The sequence below is a fragment of the Typopeltis vanoorti genome, chromosome 14, assembly GCF_054136105.1.
Source record: "Typopeltis vanoorti isolate ZY-2024b chromosome 14, IOZ_Tvanoo_1.0, whole genome shotgun sequence".
Lineage (NCBI taxonomy): Eukaryota > Metazoa > Arthropoda > Arachnida > Uropygi > Thelyphonidae > Typopeltis > Typopeltis vanoorti.
In genome coordinates, this window is record NC_143562.1 from 30,073,674 (window position 1) to 30,090,011 (window position 16,338).

Sequence of the window (16,338 nt, forward strand, 5' to 3'; positions counted from 1 at the left end):
TTTCTTTCTTTTATAATCTCACCTGATGAAGACTGTTAAGCCGAAACTAGTCTTGTTTTTATATTAAAACCTTTATATATATATATATATATATATATATATATATATATATATATATATATATATATATATATGTATATATATATATATATATATGTATATATATATATATGTATATGTATATATATATATATGTATATGTGTGTGTGTGTGTGTGTGAGAAAAGAACAGTTCCTATGGGCGCCAAAAAACATATACGTGAATGCTATTGTTGTAATGAAAATTTATGCATGAACAAGTCAATTTTATTTTGCATTCATATGAGAAACGCGTCTGCTTTTCTAAATATTTCAATGATGTCGTTTAACACAGCCTTAGCGTCTTCAACATTTAAAAGCTCGTGGAGTTCTTACAAACAAATAAAAACAAAAATCCAAAGTTACAACAAAGCGTTCTCTTACAACGTTTGGCTCAGTATGAGTACCACTAATGCGTGTCATCTCACAAACTCTTGTTAATTCATTTCGAGTTTAAGAAGGCAGCACAAGACAACCGAATCATACATTCTACAAGAGTCTCTGGTGTAATGTTTCTCGTTCCAGACAACAACATCCACTCGCCCATCGCTGCAGGGTCAATGTTACATGCCCACACAATGCGTCAGCACATTTCTAAAGTTATGTTAAAATTGTCGTAACTATTCGCGTTCCTCTAAACGCATAACTGTAACAGAAAGCGGACATTTAATGGCTTGCAATTTTCAAGGCGAAAATATCAACGTCAGATTTGTATGTCTCCCAGAATTCTGGAGTCTAGAGAACGAGGCTAAGGTCAAACGTCAGGCTAATAGTCTCTTCGGCAGAGCAACAGCCTTTCCTGGAAAGTGGACCTGTTATGTAGAGCGGAATACAATAGCGCCCTGCTAGCAAGTGGCGCGATATACCGCGAAGATAATGTTTAGAAGGTTCTTACACAGGACAACTAACGGCTGGAGTGGGTCAAGGCCCAATTTTTTTTTTTTTTTCCCTTTAGTCTTGAAAACAAAATGAAGTTGCCGAATCAAAATAAATTAGTAATTCAAACAAAATGCAATATTTAAAATTTATTCACATTGACAATTCGAAAACAGAGTTCAATTTAATCCCGGTTTATGTATCAGCCCGACGTTACCTGAAAGAGTACTTAAAAAATAAAAAAGCTAATTTTCATCGTTAAGATAAGGTATATTATACATACAATAATACTGGTCAGTAGTTGAAAAGATATACGATATTACCGTATTGTGCACGTACTTAAATAAGTTCCATGTAGTTTACGTAAATGTAATTTTAAAATGTATAAATAGCATTATGATATATAGGTTAAGATTGATTAATTGAATATTTCACAGTTTGAATTTGACAGTCAGTAGATTAATACGGAAAATATAACAAGCAAGATGGTTAGAGAAAGTAGCAGGACTACGGCGATTTCCAAGTCGAGCTGAAACTGCGACTAGTTCTTGAGCATTACAACGTTTGAGTAGGGAGTTGCAGAATTCTAGAACCACCTTCACGTAAACAGTGACTATGGTGGTAGTTATCATTAGCAAAATTCCCAAGAGGTGAAAAAATTGTGCATTTAGATTCCGTACTAGAAGAAACTCGATACAAAACATCTACCAGTATATAGCAGCATCTGTTTAAAAGTAACGGAGCAAGGGAAAAAAAAAAGCCATTAAGATTACTTTCTATTTGGATATACATCACGATATTAATAACGACAGTTACAAGCACTATATTCCTCTTAAACTCCCTTTGCAAACGTATATCAAAACGCAAAATGGTTATAACTAAGTTAATGCTAAGATTGATTCTAAAAAGATCCAAAGGACAAAATTTGCCTTATGCCCAAATAACAGTGATCCTATTTATCGTTTCTTTCTAGCCGATGACTGTCTTTCCGTCATTTTAAACAAGATCGTTCCTGTTTCGTGGTAACAGCAATGTCATTATACAAACGTCGTAAACTTATAGCATATAAGTACTATTAACACCTATAGAGGACCTGCAATCTTGTATGAGTTACAAAGAGAAAGCTTGGAACTTAGTGGCATTCTTTCTTTAACTGCAGATGGTAATCTGGGGATGTTAAAAGGAGAAGATTCTTCCACAGAACATGAAATATATAGTTATAAAGCAGGACTGCAATGGATGATAACATACGTGAATCGTACTAATTACATTTAGAGAAAAGTGGGACTGTGTTGACATCGCTTACGAAAATGCTGATACTAGATCCACTTCCCTCTCGCCCTAGGCGAGAGGAAGAAAAATCGATTCTGGAAAACCGTTTCCATTATATGACAAGCGTCCGATCAGTTCTACTTTTCAAAATTTCAAAAGAATTCAAATATGAAGAAGTCTCTGGTCTAAATAGCATCTCTAAAGTGATTCTAGAATCTATGTTCCATATTTAATAGACATGGAATGATGTTTTTAAACTCTCCTATAATTAGCAGCGATATAACTTGCAATGGATTCCATGTGAAGCCTATTCCTAAATAAAAAGAGAATTCGCGAGAACATCCAAACAGTTACTGGCTCATTAACCTGTTCCAATATGCTTTGAAAGCAACTAATACCATCAAATAAGTCAATTTTATAATACCTTCGGATGTCTATTTAATTAATCGCAATTCAATATGAATTCCATTACAGGCGATCCATAGAGAATTTGCTTGCTGAGATCATCCACCTTTGGATGAATGCCACGAAAAACGTTCCGAGAAACTTAAGTAGTTGCTCTTAACATTTCGAAAGGCATTTTATCAGGTTTGTCGCAAAAGCTTTTTAAGTAAGCTCGCATCTTATGATCTATTTTCTGCCTTTGAAGTCAACAACGCGAATCCTTTCAGGCTGTTCACTCTGTATGTGCGTGTCAGTGTGTGTGTGTGTGTGTCGGCGGTGCTTTTTTTTTATCGACGGATTTTTCTTCTAATCTTGAAGTAGAGAGTTTCGTTCTTTCGCCTGCATTTTTTTTTAAATATCACGCAGTCAGCGGAAGAATGAGTTCTATATACAGTTTGCTACTTGTTTTAGAAATCTTTCACTCTTGATAAAATCCAAAGATGGAACATTTAGCTAGTGTTTTTTTTTTTATTATTATTATTCAGTGGAAAATACAACAGAGAATTAGGGGGAGAACCAATTATATGTAGGTTAAGTTCAATGTTAATTAGGTAATATAACCTCATGACACCAACTCTTCTTGCGTAAGAAAGTCGCAATTAAAAAGGTTGTCTCAGCAAAGATGGAAATAGGAGTACACGGTATCCGATTTCTGTCCAGCAGGGGTAAAACCGAAAGCGCCAGACTTCAAGTTAGTAAGGCCTCAACTACTTAAATTCATCCCTGAAGAATCTCTGTACAACAGCATGCCGGAAGAGGGCGAAATTACGTCTTTGCGGATTATCCCTTAATGTGAAGTGGACGCTATTACGAACGTGGTCACTGTGCTATGTGATTTTGATGAGAGGAACTCAAAATATAACAGTGGGTATCAAACCACCATGTAAAGGAGTTGTTATTCAAAACTACATTTATCCCACTGCACAATAATATAATATTTCGAATGAATGTTTAATCAATGGCACCGCCAGTCGGTACATGAAGCATTAAACTTTCTGGTATGTGACATAAATAACACGTCAATTAATGAAATTTTTATTTATTTTTATTTTTGTAAATGCTTATTTTGAAACACGTTGAGGTTAGATTCCTTTCTTTGAGACTAGGACAAAAATCACCTGCGTATAGAATGGATCGTTGCCCATATTTTTTGAATTATAAAAAGAAGTAATTCTTGATCTTAAAAAGAATTACATTTATTCATATAATGCATGATATGTTAAAATATATTTTGCCAAGTAGGTTAAATCAAGTGAAGTATAAATAAAGCGATTTCACCTCGCACATTCCATCCCACTTTCATCAATTTTCCCCAGCTATGAATTCAAGTATATAACTGAAACCACATTTCCTGCTGATTATAAGTGACTATGTGAGAAATTCGAGTTAGGAATTGAAGAATATGTTTCTTAATGGGGAAAAAAAGATTTAAATGGTAATATTTAAAACAGCTCTCGGTAGACTTACTCTAATGCAGAATGCAATACAAGGCAAATACATTATGCGGGTGTAAAAACTGGGTCACATGAACCATTAAATTCTCCAACCATTAAGTATTTATGCGCTGTTAACTTACTTTCCATTTATATTCTTTAAATGATAAGAAACACACGCAATGTAAAATATGAATTAGACTATTATCTTCAATCAACTTTTTTTTTTAGGTCGAAGAAAGTACAACATTTTAGGGATAGGTTGTTTTGATAAGACAGCCATCCATCCATCCCCTAAACATTTCAAGGAATATATTCGTTGTATGAGAATGTCTTTATCCATGCAAGAAATGGATGGAAACACTAATGACGACAACACTAAATAGATACTAAATACACGCAAGGCATTTCACTGCATTACTGGCGAGTTTTACTTCTTAATCAGCACAGATAAATATCCCCTTCGTCTTCCAAGCTATTCTTCATAGTGAGTATTTTCTGGTTTGTTTTCTCTATTGAAGAAAATTAATGACCAACTTGCAAAGGATTTGATTCACTGCAAGCCGCAATAGCTGATTTCTTTAAAGAATTTAAACCACCGCAAGTTTTTTTTTTAAAAAATGCAAGACTGCCATGCTGAAATAAATGAGATCATTACATTTCTAACAAGATAAAATACAAAATCCAGAAGTGTAAATCGTAGATATTACCATAATATATCTAAAATGCATAAAAAAAAACATACCTACTGCGTTAAAAATACAGGTAACCCTCGTATAACGCGGATATTAGGTTCCATAGAAATGCCGCGTTATATAAATCGTGTTATGCGAGACTCAGATCACGTAGAAAAAGTAGGGTTAGGTTCCGAAATCGTTTTTTTTTTTTTTTAAGATTATATAAACAATGACATATCCAACAAAAATATATTTTTATTGAATTCAGGTAATTCATGTAAGTTAAGAAAACATATAAACTATGAAACAAATATATAGTATAAAATTATAAAAATTTATAAATTGTACGTAAACTTCATTCATATAATGCATAAATGTTTTAGGGAAAAAAAAAGTGTATATTTTAATCGTCATCACTGTCTTCAAAACGAACATTTCGTAGATGTTCTTTATTTACAAGTGGCCGGACGTCGTCATCACTTGAAATCTCTTGGACATCATTTGTATAATTCTCAATGCATACTTAAGCTAATTTAGTTATCAAGAAGTCAGCAATAAGACCTTGCTTACAACTATGCTGCAAATTTTTATGAAGTTCATAATACGGACCTAAACAAATATCCAATTGTTTCGTGAATTTTCCGGAGAGCTCCATTGAGAGATCATTATCCATAAAATACCTTTCTTGCCAAGTTCAATCCTTCTGCTAATTTCTTCAAACTTAATTCTTTAACGGATACATCGCAATCTTCGGCAGAACTTTTCCCGCCATTTGATTCGACGTCATCTATTAATTGTACCAGTTCCTCCTCATTTAAATCTATTTCCCCATCAATTAATTCACTAATTTCGTTTTCAACCATATCGCAAAAGCGCTCTAAGTGGCCATTACTATAACAATAAATTTTTTACATAAAAAACCATTACATATTGTATGTAACTCACCAAAAAATTAAGTGCTCAGCTTGAGATTAATGATTTTTAATGTGCTTTCCTAGCAGAAAACGAAGACAATTTTCAACAATAAATACTTTATACGGTAAGCAATTGACGTACATGCGTGCTAAAAGGTATTTCCCCTAATATAAATTCGCTACTTATAACTACATACGGGCAGACGCAAATATGACGAAGATAAAATTTGATTTTTAAGTCGCGCGTTGAAAAATATATGAAAAGATAAAGGGTTACTACAGTTTGTAGACCGTCTTATATCGAAACCGCGTTGTATAAGTACTGCGTTCAACAAGGGATAGTACAATTTGTAGACCGCGTTATATCGAAACTGCGTTGTATAAGTACCGCGTTATACGAGGGTTATCTGCATATCCCAATAAAAAAAATGATGATTAACCGAGACGTGGCCTTCCCTAACCAACGTCTAGCGTTTTTTGATCAGCAAGGGGAGATGCGAAAATTCAATAACATGTTATGTTCATAAACACACGCACTATTAGTGTCATACTAGCCAAAATACTATTAGTTTTCAATTTCAGTTCCTGAAACCTCTCCTTCTTCGATAATCTTAAACAAAATAATTTATTTTGTTTGTCACATACTGGTTACAATACTGTATTTTCAAAAATATCCTTAAATTTAATTTTTAATTAATTAATTAATAAAAATTAAAATTCCGTTCAATATCAGACTCTGATATGCGTTAATAATAACAATTGTGTATTTTAATATGGGTAAGCACCTGTGAATAAAAAAATACTTCATGATGACAGTTATATTTTAAATAATGTTTATATCGCCGAAATGAAGCCTATTGGCTCTTTATATTTAAGTTATATTTAGTGTTTTTTAAAGATTAACACATACTATTTGAATTACAAGACCATTTTAATACACATATATACAAAAACGTCTACTAATTTCGCTAGCTGTTAAAACCTATGGTCTTTAATCCAAATAGTATGTGTTAATAATAATAAAAAAATACTTTTTTATGAGTATTTTTTATTTTATTTTTTTTATTTTTTTTAACAAACACAAAAGTCAGAAAACACATACATTTAAGAACACAAATTTCTTAAAATGTCGTAGCTTCTGTTTTAAGGCTCGCATATTTATGCAGCATTCCTATACTAAATTATTTCACAGCTTCTACTACCACAATTGTTAATTCATTTTCTTCACTTATTATTCATAAATTTCATTTAAACTTTTTTACACTCAACTTCTCATGCACAAGTACATACCATCTTTAAATAAATAGTAAACAGAGAAATCGTACTTACCGCATACTGTATGTCTTTATATGGACAGACACCTATAAATAAAAATCACCACAAATTATTCCTTTGTTACACTTAGATTTTTTAAACAAACATTATAAAAGAAAATATTATGCGAAGTATTATCTACGAAAATGTCACCTGCAGAAATATTTTGTAATAAACTTTCTACGTAGCACAGAAAAATAAAATTACGTAATTCAAGACAACAGCGACATCTTTAATATTATCAAAAACATTAAAAAATATCCATTACTTGGATTTTTGAAACAAACATTATAAAATAAAATGTTATGTATTATCTACGAAAATGTTCTCGCAGAAATATTTTGTAATAAACTTTCTCCATAGCATTGAAAAATAAATTACTTAATTCAAGACAATAGCGACATCTTTAATATTACTAAAAACATGAAAAATTATTCCATTACATTGGATTTTTTTAAATAAACATTATGAAACTGAGAAATATTATGCAAGCTACAGAAATATTTTATAATAAACCTTCTGCGTAGAATACAAATATAAAATTACATATTTTAAAACAACAGCGACATCTTTAATATTGTTAAATTGCTCACTGGCTAGGCACGTAAGCTATGTATTTTAACTTGGCTCTTACAAGTCGTTTTCATTTTTGTTTTTCTGCTTATACAGCTGCACATTCATCAATCATATTTGATGACTACGCAGTGACCTGTGCGCAATAAATGTCGCAGTCAAAATAACGACTTCCCCCCCCCTTCCCCACCTCCCTTAACTCGATGATAGTTATAAAGCAAAGACGGGTTAAGAATTTCAGATTCGAAAAAATAAAAAACGAAGCGGTATTATCATTCTTTTATATGTCAGTTCAAAAGAAATAAAATAAGAAATGATAAACATTCCAACTCATCCTGAATTTAAAGTTTATATAACTGTCATTTCTGAAATCTTCAAAATTTTGATTTCTACAATTTCATTAGAAATAAAAGTAAACAGAAATATAAGATGGCTCACTCACTTAAATTTGACCTCACAATTGATAGATAAAAATTCTATAGGGACGTTATGAGGAGAGGGGGGGGGAATGCAGTTGATCAATGATGGAGTAAAAAACAAGACCAGTTGACCTCAGAGTTAGAAAGATTCGTGATTGAATGAAAATGACAGACGCAGATGGAAAATTATAGAATTTCCTTGTAATGAGGAAGAACATGTCACAAAAAAATCATAAGAAAAATACCGACTTTTTTTTTTTGTTTTTACGAAAAGAGTTTTGGACACACGTCTCCTGGTTAATATCAGCGGCAGTGTGCAAGTATGGTTTTTATACATTCATAATACATCAACAACATACAAATAAAGTGTCAAAATAGTGCCGCCTACTTCCTTTGGAAAATGAAAATTGACTTTAGAGGATCTGTTTTATTATTTGTAAATTATTTATTATCATTACCTGACATTTCCGAGGAGTCCTCCAATAAGCAATCAAATACTCCATACAGCAAAATAATATTGTGACTTTACGTTCAAATAACCAAAACATACATCAATCTGTATTCTTTTTTAAAAATTATAACAGAAATGAAATAAACGAAAAACTAAAATAAATTATATTAACAAAAGGAAGAAATGAAACAAAAGCGAATGCTTTTTTCAATCCCGCCTCCTTCTACTATTAATATTTGTTAATTGCCACCCTTGAAAACTTAAGTGCGGATTCCCTGGCTACCTTTATCAGCAAAAGCACACTCAAAATTGCAAATTTTATGTACAGAACTGAAAAGAACACGTAACTAGAAATAGCAGTTTCAAAAATGTAGAAAATTCTGTTATTTTTATTCGAAATACTACTTATCCGTAATATAGGGAAACATATAAAGTGGACAAGCAGAATAATATAAATGCTTTCGTATTAGCGAGAAAACACATATATAGGAAGCTAAAGCTGAATCCACGATGCAAACTTTTCTAGCGATTTTACGCATACAACATTTCGTAGAAAGATAGCGCATGTGCCATCTCAGTTATTTTCATTCAAAATGGAAGTCTTGTGCAACATTTGGAAGAGCAACATTGCAACTAACAGCAGACGAATGGACAAGCGTATTCTTTGATTTTTGTGTTGTTGCTTGATTTTTTGATTCTTATATCAGTTCCACCCACGACGAGAGATTAGGGAACTTGTAGCACATTATTGCCGTGCGTGTATGCAGGGGTTAAGAAAGAACCTATTAATATTCTTTTTGAATTCCTGAAAGATTTTGAGCGACAATTAAATGGGGGCTATTCCGGAGCACCAAGGTACATGGGAATGAAAGAGGAGGAGAAAAAGCAGATTTGATGGACGTTTTTATTTGATATGCGAATGTTGAGCAATTATGGCTCATACGATTAAAGAGAAGAAAGTGGAGAAATGTTAGATGCCAGCGAAACAGCACCCATCCAAGTACCCATAAAAAAATTACAATGCAGAAAAACTGTCTTTGCGTTGCGGAGGAGTAAGTTTGAAAAAATAAAATAAAAATAAAAATCTCGTCGATTAGCCAAAATGTTCTCTTCTTGAGAGCATTAGAATATTCTGGGAGATTTTTGGTTATATGACATCAAACATGAGAACAGTACCCTAAAATTAGACTGATTTTGGATTTATATAGAAGCTAGTAGCGTATAAAGTCTGCTGAGCAGAAAACAATACTAATATTTATTTTGTTTTGTTTTTTAAGGATAAGTAGTGATGTAACATTGTGGATGTGATATATTTGTGAAATTTGATCATGTCTGGAAATCTGAATATAAGGAGAATTCAGATGTTGTTTTACGGAAGAGAAGACAGCACTGTGTTTAAATGCATTGAAGTTAGCTAGATTGTTCTCACTCTATTAAAGATGGCATATATATTGATGTTTGAAAGCATATATATTGGAGAAAGAGGACAGGAGATAGAATAGAATCATGGATCATATCTATATTGGTGGAACAATTTGAAGAACGAAAGACATCGACCATGAAGTGCAGATAAATCTTTAAAAAAAACTCACTACCATCTGCAAAATATAGAAGGTAAACCACAGGCCTGAAGTTTTCGGAACAGGCCATTTTGTCAGACTTGATCAAGTAAATGCTTTGGAGTGAAGTAGGATATGAAATCTGCAAAGAATCGATAAAAGAATCCGTATACTGGTGGCCAATGATTACTTGATTGATCACTACTATAAATCGAATAATGATCGGATCGTTAGGACTACTGAGGCCCTTCTAGATTATTTTAAAGATGACTGAGGTGAGAAAATGGTGGATAGTCTTTTTTTCACACTTTTATCTATAATATATTTTTGGAATGGGCTCAATATAAATTTTGTTTGCATGCTATGAAATAAAAATCAGATATGTATAAATGAGCGTAAAAAATAAAAACTAAACAATCATCTTCACAGTATGAATAAGCGCAGAGAGTATATAATATGGTTTTAATTCCAGATAAGTCCAATAAATCATACACACTCTTTTCGGACTATCCTAGCACGCGTGGTAGAAAACCAAAGTGTGAACAGTGGGTCTGAATGTTGAATAGAGTCGGGAAATAAAGGCCTTCATTACGATAAGAATATTTTTTGTAATCAGCGAAAAATGTTTGAACGTGTTAACGAATTTATATTAGAATTTTTGCGAGGAAAAACCCTGACTCCAGTAAAAGAGTGGACAGTATATCTTTAGTTGAAAAGCCCTAGCGTCATAGATGGGATTCGAACCCAGGTCTTACCAACTGAAGACCATTAGATCAGATTGGAAACAATACCCTGACCGTAGAAAGGAAGAGTAAAGGTCTTGGAGAAGCTTGTCCTACATGACATTCTAAGTACAGAAGAAGAGAGAGAAACAAAGGACAAGTTGGAAGTTGAAAGTCTTGAAATTCGGTGTTGGTGATATTTACTGTATATCACAAAGTTGCTTTCTCTCTCTCCCTCTCTCTCTCTCTCTCTCTCTATGTGTGTGTGTGTGTGTGTGTGTGTGTGTGTGTGTGTGTGTGTGTGTGTGTGTGTGTGGTTAATGTTTCTACGATAACGGGATCTATGGTTAATAGCTCAGTGATAAGATGGGGCTACTACTATTATTTCCAACTCTTTTGGAAATAATAATAATAATTATTATTATTATTATTTTAACGGTGTCTCCATGGAGTCAAAAGACTCATCGCGGGAGACCCGACATTCACACACTAACCATTATTTACACAATACCTGTCATACTTCTCCTTAAATTCATTCGCAGTTGAAGCATTCGCAACCACCTCTGGCAAAGCATTCCACCCATTCACAACCCTCCAAGTAAAAAATCTAGTCCTAACACCCTTGTTAACCACACTCTTACGCAATCTCCAGGGATGGCCCCTCGTTCTCTCATTTCCTGCACTGGTCTTAAAAATATCATCAGTATCAATCCTGTAAAATCCCTTTAACAATTTAAATACCTCTATCATATCTCCTCTTCTACGTCTATCAGCTAGTTCTTGGATCCCACAGATCATCAATCTATCCTCATAGGGACATCCCACAGACCTACAACAATCTTTGTAACTCGCCTCTGAATCCTCTCCACCACTTCCCCATCACCAAGAAATCCAGGCGACCAGATCTGTGCACAATAGTCCAAATGCGGCCTTATTAATGCCTCATATAGTGGAACAATAACCTCCATATCCCTGCTTGTTAGTGAGTTCCTCAACAACCATGTAATTTGGTGTGATGTTTTGGCAATCTTTGCAATATGCCCTTTAAACTTAAGTTTTCTGTCCACAATAACTCCCAATCCTCTTGTCTCGTCAACTTCTTGCAGTTCAGTTCCGTTAATATAGTAAACAGCATGTGATGTCATCCTCCCGAAGTGCATCACCGCCACGTACATACACTTAGCCACGTTGAACTGACAGTTATTTACCTTAGTCCATACCGTCAGCCTATTTAAGTCATCCTGTAAGATATTTATACCATTTGAATTGATTATCATTCTTCCCAATTTTGCATCATCAGCAAACAAGTGGATATTTCCATTCAAAGTATTTCAAATATCATTGATGTACAAATTAAACAATAGAGGACCAAGCACTGAGCCCTGAGGTACACCACTAGTCGCTTGCCTTTTCCTGGACTCAGCTCCTCCGTAAACCACTCTTTGATATCTGTCCACCAGCCTTCCTTTAATCCAAATCACCAGCTTCGGATCCATACCAATTTGCTCTAATTTATGCAACATATTTCCGTGTGAAATTCTGTTAAAAGCCTTTGCAAAGTCAAGCAGTATCACTGAGTAAGGATTTCCTTTATCCAACTCCACTGTTACTTTATTATAGAAAATAAGCAAATTACTTAGGCAAGACCTACCCTTCAAAAAACCATGTTGCCCCTTATAAAGTATCATATTGCTGTCCACCAGTCCTAAATTCTAATTTTTACCAATTTCTCCAAAATCTTAACCATGACTCCAGATATATTGATTGGTCTATAATTTGCAACCTCAGTCTTAGAGCCTCCCTTGTGCAATGGAACTATTTTCCCCTCTTTCCACTCTATTGGCACTTTACCAGAACTGAGCCCTAAATTAAACATCCTGGTTAGAGGAGTTGCTAATTCTCTTGCACATTCTCGTAACACATGGGCCGATATGCCATCTAACCCAATGGCAGTGTTAGCATTAAAGTTCTTAAATATATTAAGCACCTCAATTTCGTCAATCTCTAGACTCTCATCAGTCAATGACACATTTGACACTGCACTATCACTACCAAGATGGTACACTTTTGCAAAATGATCACTAAGCAACTCAACTATTTGATTACCTTCTGTAATTTCCCTACTATCAACACTTTTAAAGTAATCTTTCTATTGATATTCTTCCTTTTACTAATCACATAGCGAAAGAACTCTTTAGGGTTTCTTTTGGATTCATCAGCTAGCTTTCTCTCATAATTATCTTTGGCTTTCCTTACCATACAAGTTACTCTCTTTGCCTGTACCTTGTATTGCTCATTGGAACGCTCATCACATTTTTCTTTATACGTCCTCCACAACCTTTTCTTTATCTGCAACTCCTGTTTAATAGTATTATTCATCCATTTTACTCCTACTTGATTTCTCCTTCTGACTCTTGGAATACAATCTGATACAGCTTTCTTCAAATACTCCTTGACAATCTCCCACGCACCATCAACATTTCTCCCCTTGAAATTCTCATGCCATTAGAAATATATACACGTTTACACAAGAATAATATTTTATTTGCCAAATATTTCGGTCTGAATATTAGAGACCATCTTTAATTATGACTTTAAAAATGTTTACTCTTCTAATACTTACGATATGACATCACGTGGCTCGTTCTATGTGTGAATGATCAACTGTTCGTGTTCCACCTTCTTTTTTAAAACTATTCCTATGTGGCCACTGAAGATGGTCTGTAATATTCCGACCATAATATTTGGCAAATTAAATATTATTCTTGTGTAAACGTGTATATATTTCTAATCGTTATGTCACAAGTATCGTTAAAGAATCAAATTCTCATTCCATAGTACAGCTGAAAGCTGACGTCTCAGCTTGTCATAATCGCCAGCCTTGTAATTCCACATATACCCATTCTTAATAGAATATTCAGCACATCTTACAATATTCCAGGTCAAGACCAAATGATCGCTTTCCCCAAGTGGAGCCATTGTAACTAAATTACTTATTGATATGTTCTACGATGTTATGACCAGGTCTAACACTCTAGAATCTCTTGTCCCTTCCATCACATGCTGTCTCAGGTAATTATCTCTTAACAACTGTATAAACTCCATTTCCTTTGTTCCTTGTGACCATTTCTTCTCCTAATCTATGTTCCCAAAGTTAAAATCCCCCATAATATTTACTTGACCTTCACTCATTGTGCTAATTTTTTAATACATGCTATCTACATTCTCCCTTATTCCCCTTGGATTATAGCAATAACCAATTACATATTTCGCCTTGTTAATCTCTATCTCAAACCAAACAATAATAGTAGTTTTGAATCTGAGTCCAACTGCCTAAAAATATATATTTCTTAATTTTGAATCATTTTAGCTACAGTGCATACTGAAATTCTAATTTAGAAATTGAAAATTGTTTTGATTCAAATATATATATATATATATATATATATATATATATATATATATTGTTGAAATTAGGATTTACTCGGGATGTATACATTTATAAAAATAAATTTAACTGACTAGAACCCGAGAAAGTATAACAAAAACCTTTAATACATCACAACTAGTTTCATCGGTGATCCGACTTCTTCAGGTGAGAAATAAAAACATAAGACATAAAATAACACGGTAAAAAATGAACTTTACAGCTTAATAAAAAGCAGAATAATAACAGTCATATTTGAATAGGTGACCGCGTGCTACCGTTGGCATGAGTAGAATGTGTGCGACAGCTAATTTTTGAGCGCCAGTACTGGATTACTGCGCTATGGGAATCGGGTAAATTGTAGCTAAGATTATTGTTTAAATGTGAAGGGTCCAGAACTATTTCTTTTGATTCGATGATTCTTCTTTCGAATTCATCGTTGCAAATATATAAATTAGTAGTGCGTTCCCAATCAACTTGATGTGGCTGTTCTTCAAGGTTAGAGTTTGCCGAGAAAAGGACATGACTGGAAAGGGCGCTCGCTCGTGCTCTACTGTAGGAGATGTCACGTCTATGTTCCTCAAGACGAAGTGAAACAGATTTGTCTGTCTGGCCAAAATAAGGTCGACCACAGTTGCACAAAACTTTATAAACACCAGGAAAATGCAGATGGTTGTGTTTTGGTTTTGGTCGACTCAGAAAAGAACGAAGTTTTGGCAGCGTAGTATAGTCGGTCTTTATGTTGAATTTTTTCAGAATCTTAGCTAGTTTTGGGGTAAGAGTGCTGATAAAAGGCAACTGTATATGAGTGATTGGGTTGGAGTCATCTTCTTGTCGAGGATGTTGGCGTGGTCTCAAGCGTTTAGTGATGTTACGAGACGAATATCCATTATTTAAGAAGGTGTTTTTCAGGAAGTTAAGTTAGTCTCCGCTCTCTCCATCCCCTCATTCCTCGGTTGTACGGCTTGCCTAAGATCCATAAGGTTGACACCCCTTTAAGACCTATTGTGGAAGGGATTGACTCACCTACATACAATCTGTCTAAATATCTTGCAGCTTCTTTAAAACATTTAGTTGGCAATTCTTCTTCCTTCATCAAAAACTCTGAAGATTTCATCTCAAAAATAAAAAATTTGAATCTTTTAGACTCGGACAGAATGGTGAGTTTTGACATCGTATCTTTGTTTACGAATGTTCCTACAGATGAAGTTCTGAGTCTTCTTAAGGACAAGGTTTCTAAAAAAGTGTTCGCTCTTCTAACTCACTGCATCAATTCCGGCTATTTCTGCTACGAAGAGAAAATATACAAACAAACTAGCGGTTTAGCTATGGGCAGCCCTCTATCTCCAGTCTTAGCTAATTTTTTTTTTTTTTTTTTTTTTTTTTTTTTCTAGAAGATTTTGAAGAGAAAGCTATTTCCTCAGCTACTTTGAAACCTAAACTGTGGTTACGTTACATCGATGACGTCTTCCTTATTTGGGGACATAGTTTAGAGGAACTGCAAAACTTCCTAAACCATTTAAATAACCAACATCAAAACATTAAATTCACATCTGAACTAGAGGTTAACGGCGTTCTCCCCTTCTTGGATCTAAAGATCAGTAGATTTCCTGACTGTCTTAAATTTTCAATTTTTCGAAAAACCACCCACACTGATAGATATTTACATGGTTCTTCTCATCACTTCCCACCTCAGAAACTGGGCATCATCTCCACCCTCGCCCATCGAGCAAGATGTCTCATTTCCACAGAAGAAGACCTTCAAACAGAGCTTAACTTCCTGAAAAACACCTTCTTAAATAATGGATATTCGTCTCGTAACATCACTAAACGCTTGAGACCACGCCAACATCCTCGACAAGAAGATGACTCCAACCCAATCACTCATATACAGTTGCCTTTTATCAGCACTCTTACCCCAAAACTAGCTAAGATTCTGAAAAAATTCAACATAAAGACCGACTATACTACGCTGCCAAAACTTCGTTCTTTTCTGAGTCGACCAAAACCAAAACACAACCATCTGCATTTTCCTGGTGTTTATAAAGTTTTGTGCAACTGTGGTCGACCTTATTTTGGCCAGACAGACAAATCTGTTTCACTTCGTCTTGAGGAACATAGACGTGACATCTCCTACAGTAGAGCACGAGCGAGCGCCCTTTCCAGTCATGTCCTTTTCT

The 16,338-nt window shown here is 34.2% G+C and overlaps 1 protein-coding gene across 3 annotated transcripts in view; it reads right to left on the reverse strand.

Moving 5' to 3' along the window:
* LOC150099333 (extracellular matrix organizing protein FRAS1-like) overlaps positions 1–16,338 on the reverse strand; it is a 1,385,483-nt gene that overhangs the window by 1,343,397 nt on the left and 25,748 nt on the right. For all 3 annotated transcript variants that reach the window (XM_090403569.1, XM_090403568.1, XM_090403570.1), the window contains exon 2: positions 7,023–7,054. In XM_090403569.1, coding sequence (XP_090259695.1) covers positions 7,023–7,054 — 32 coding nt within the window. The remainder of the gene's footprint in view (positions 1–7,022; positions 7,055–16,338) is intronic.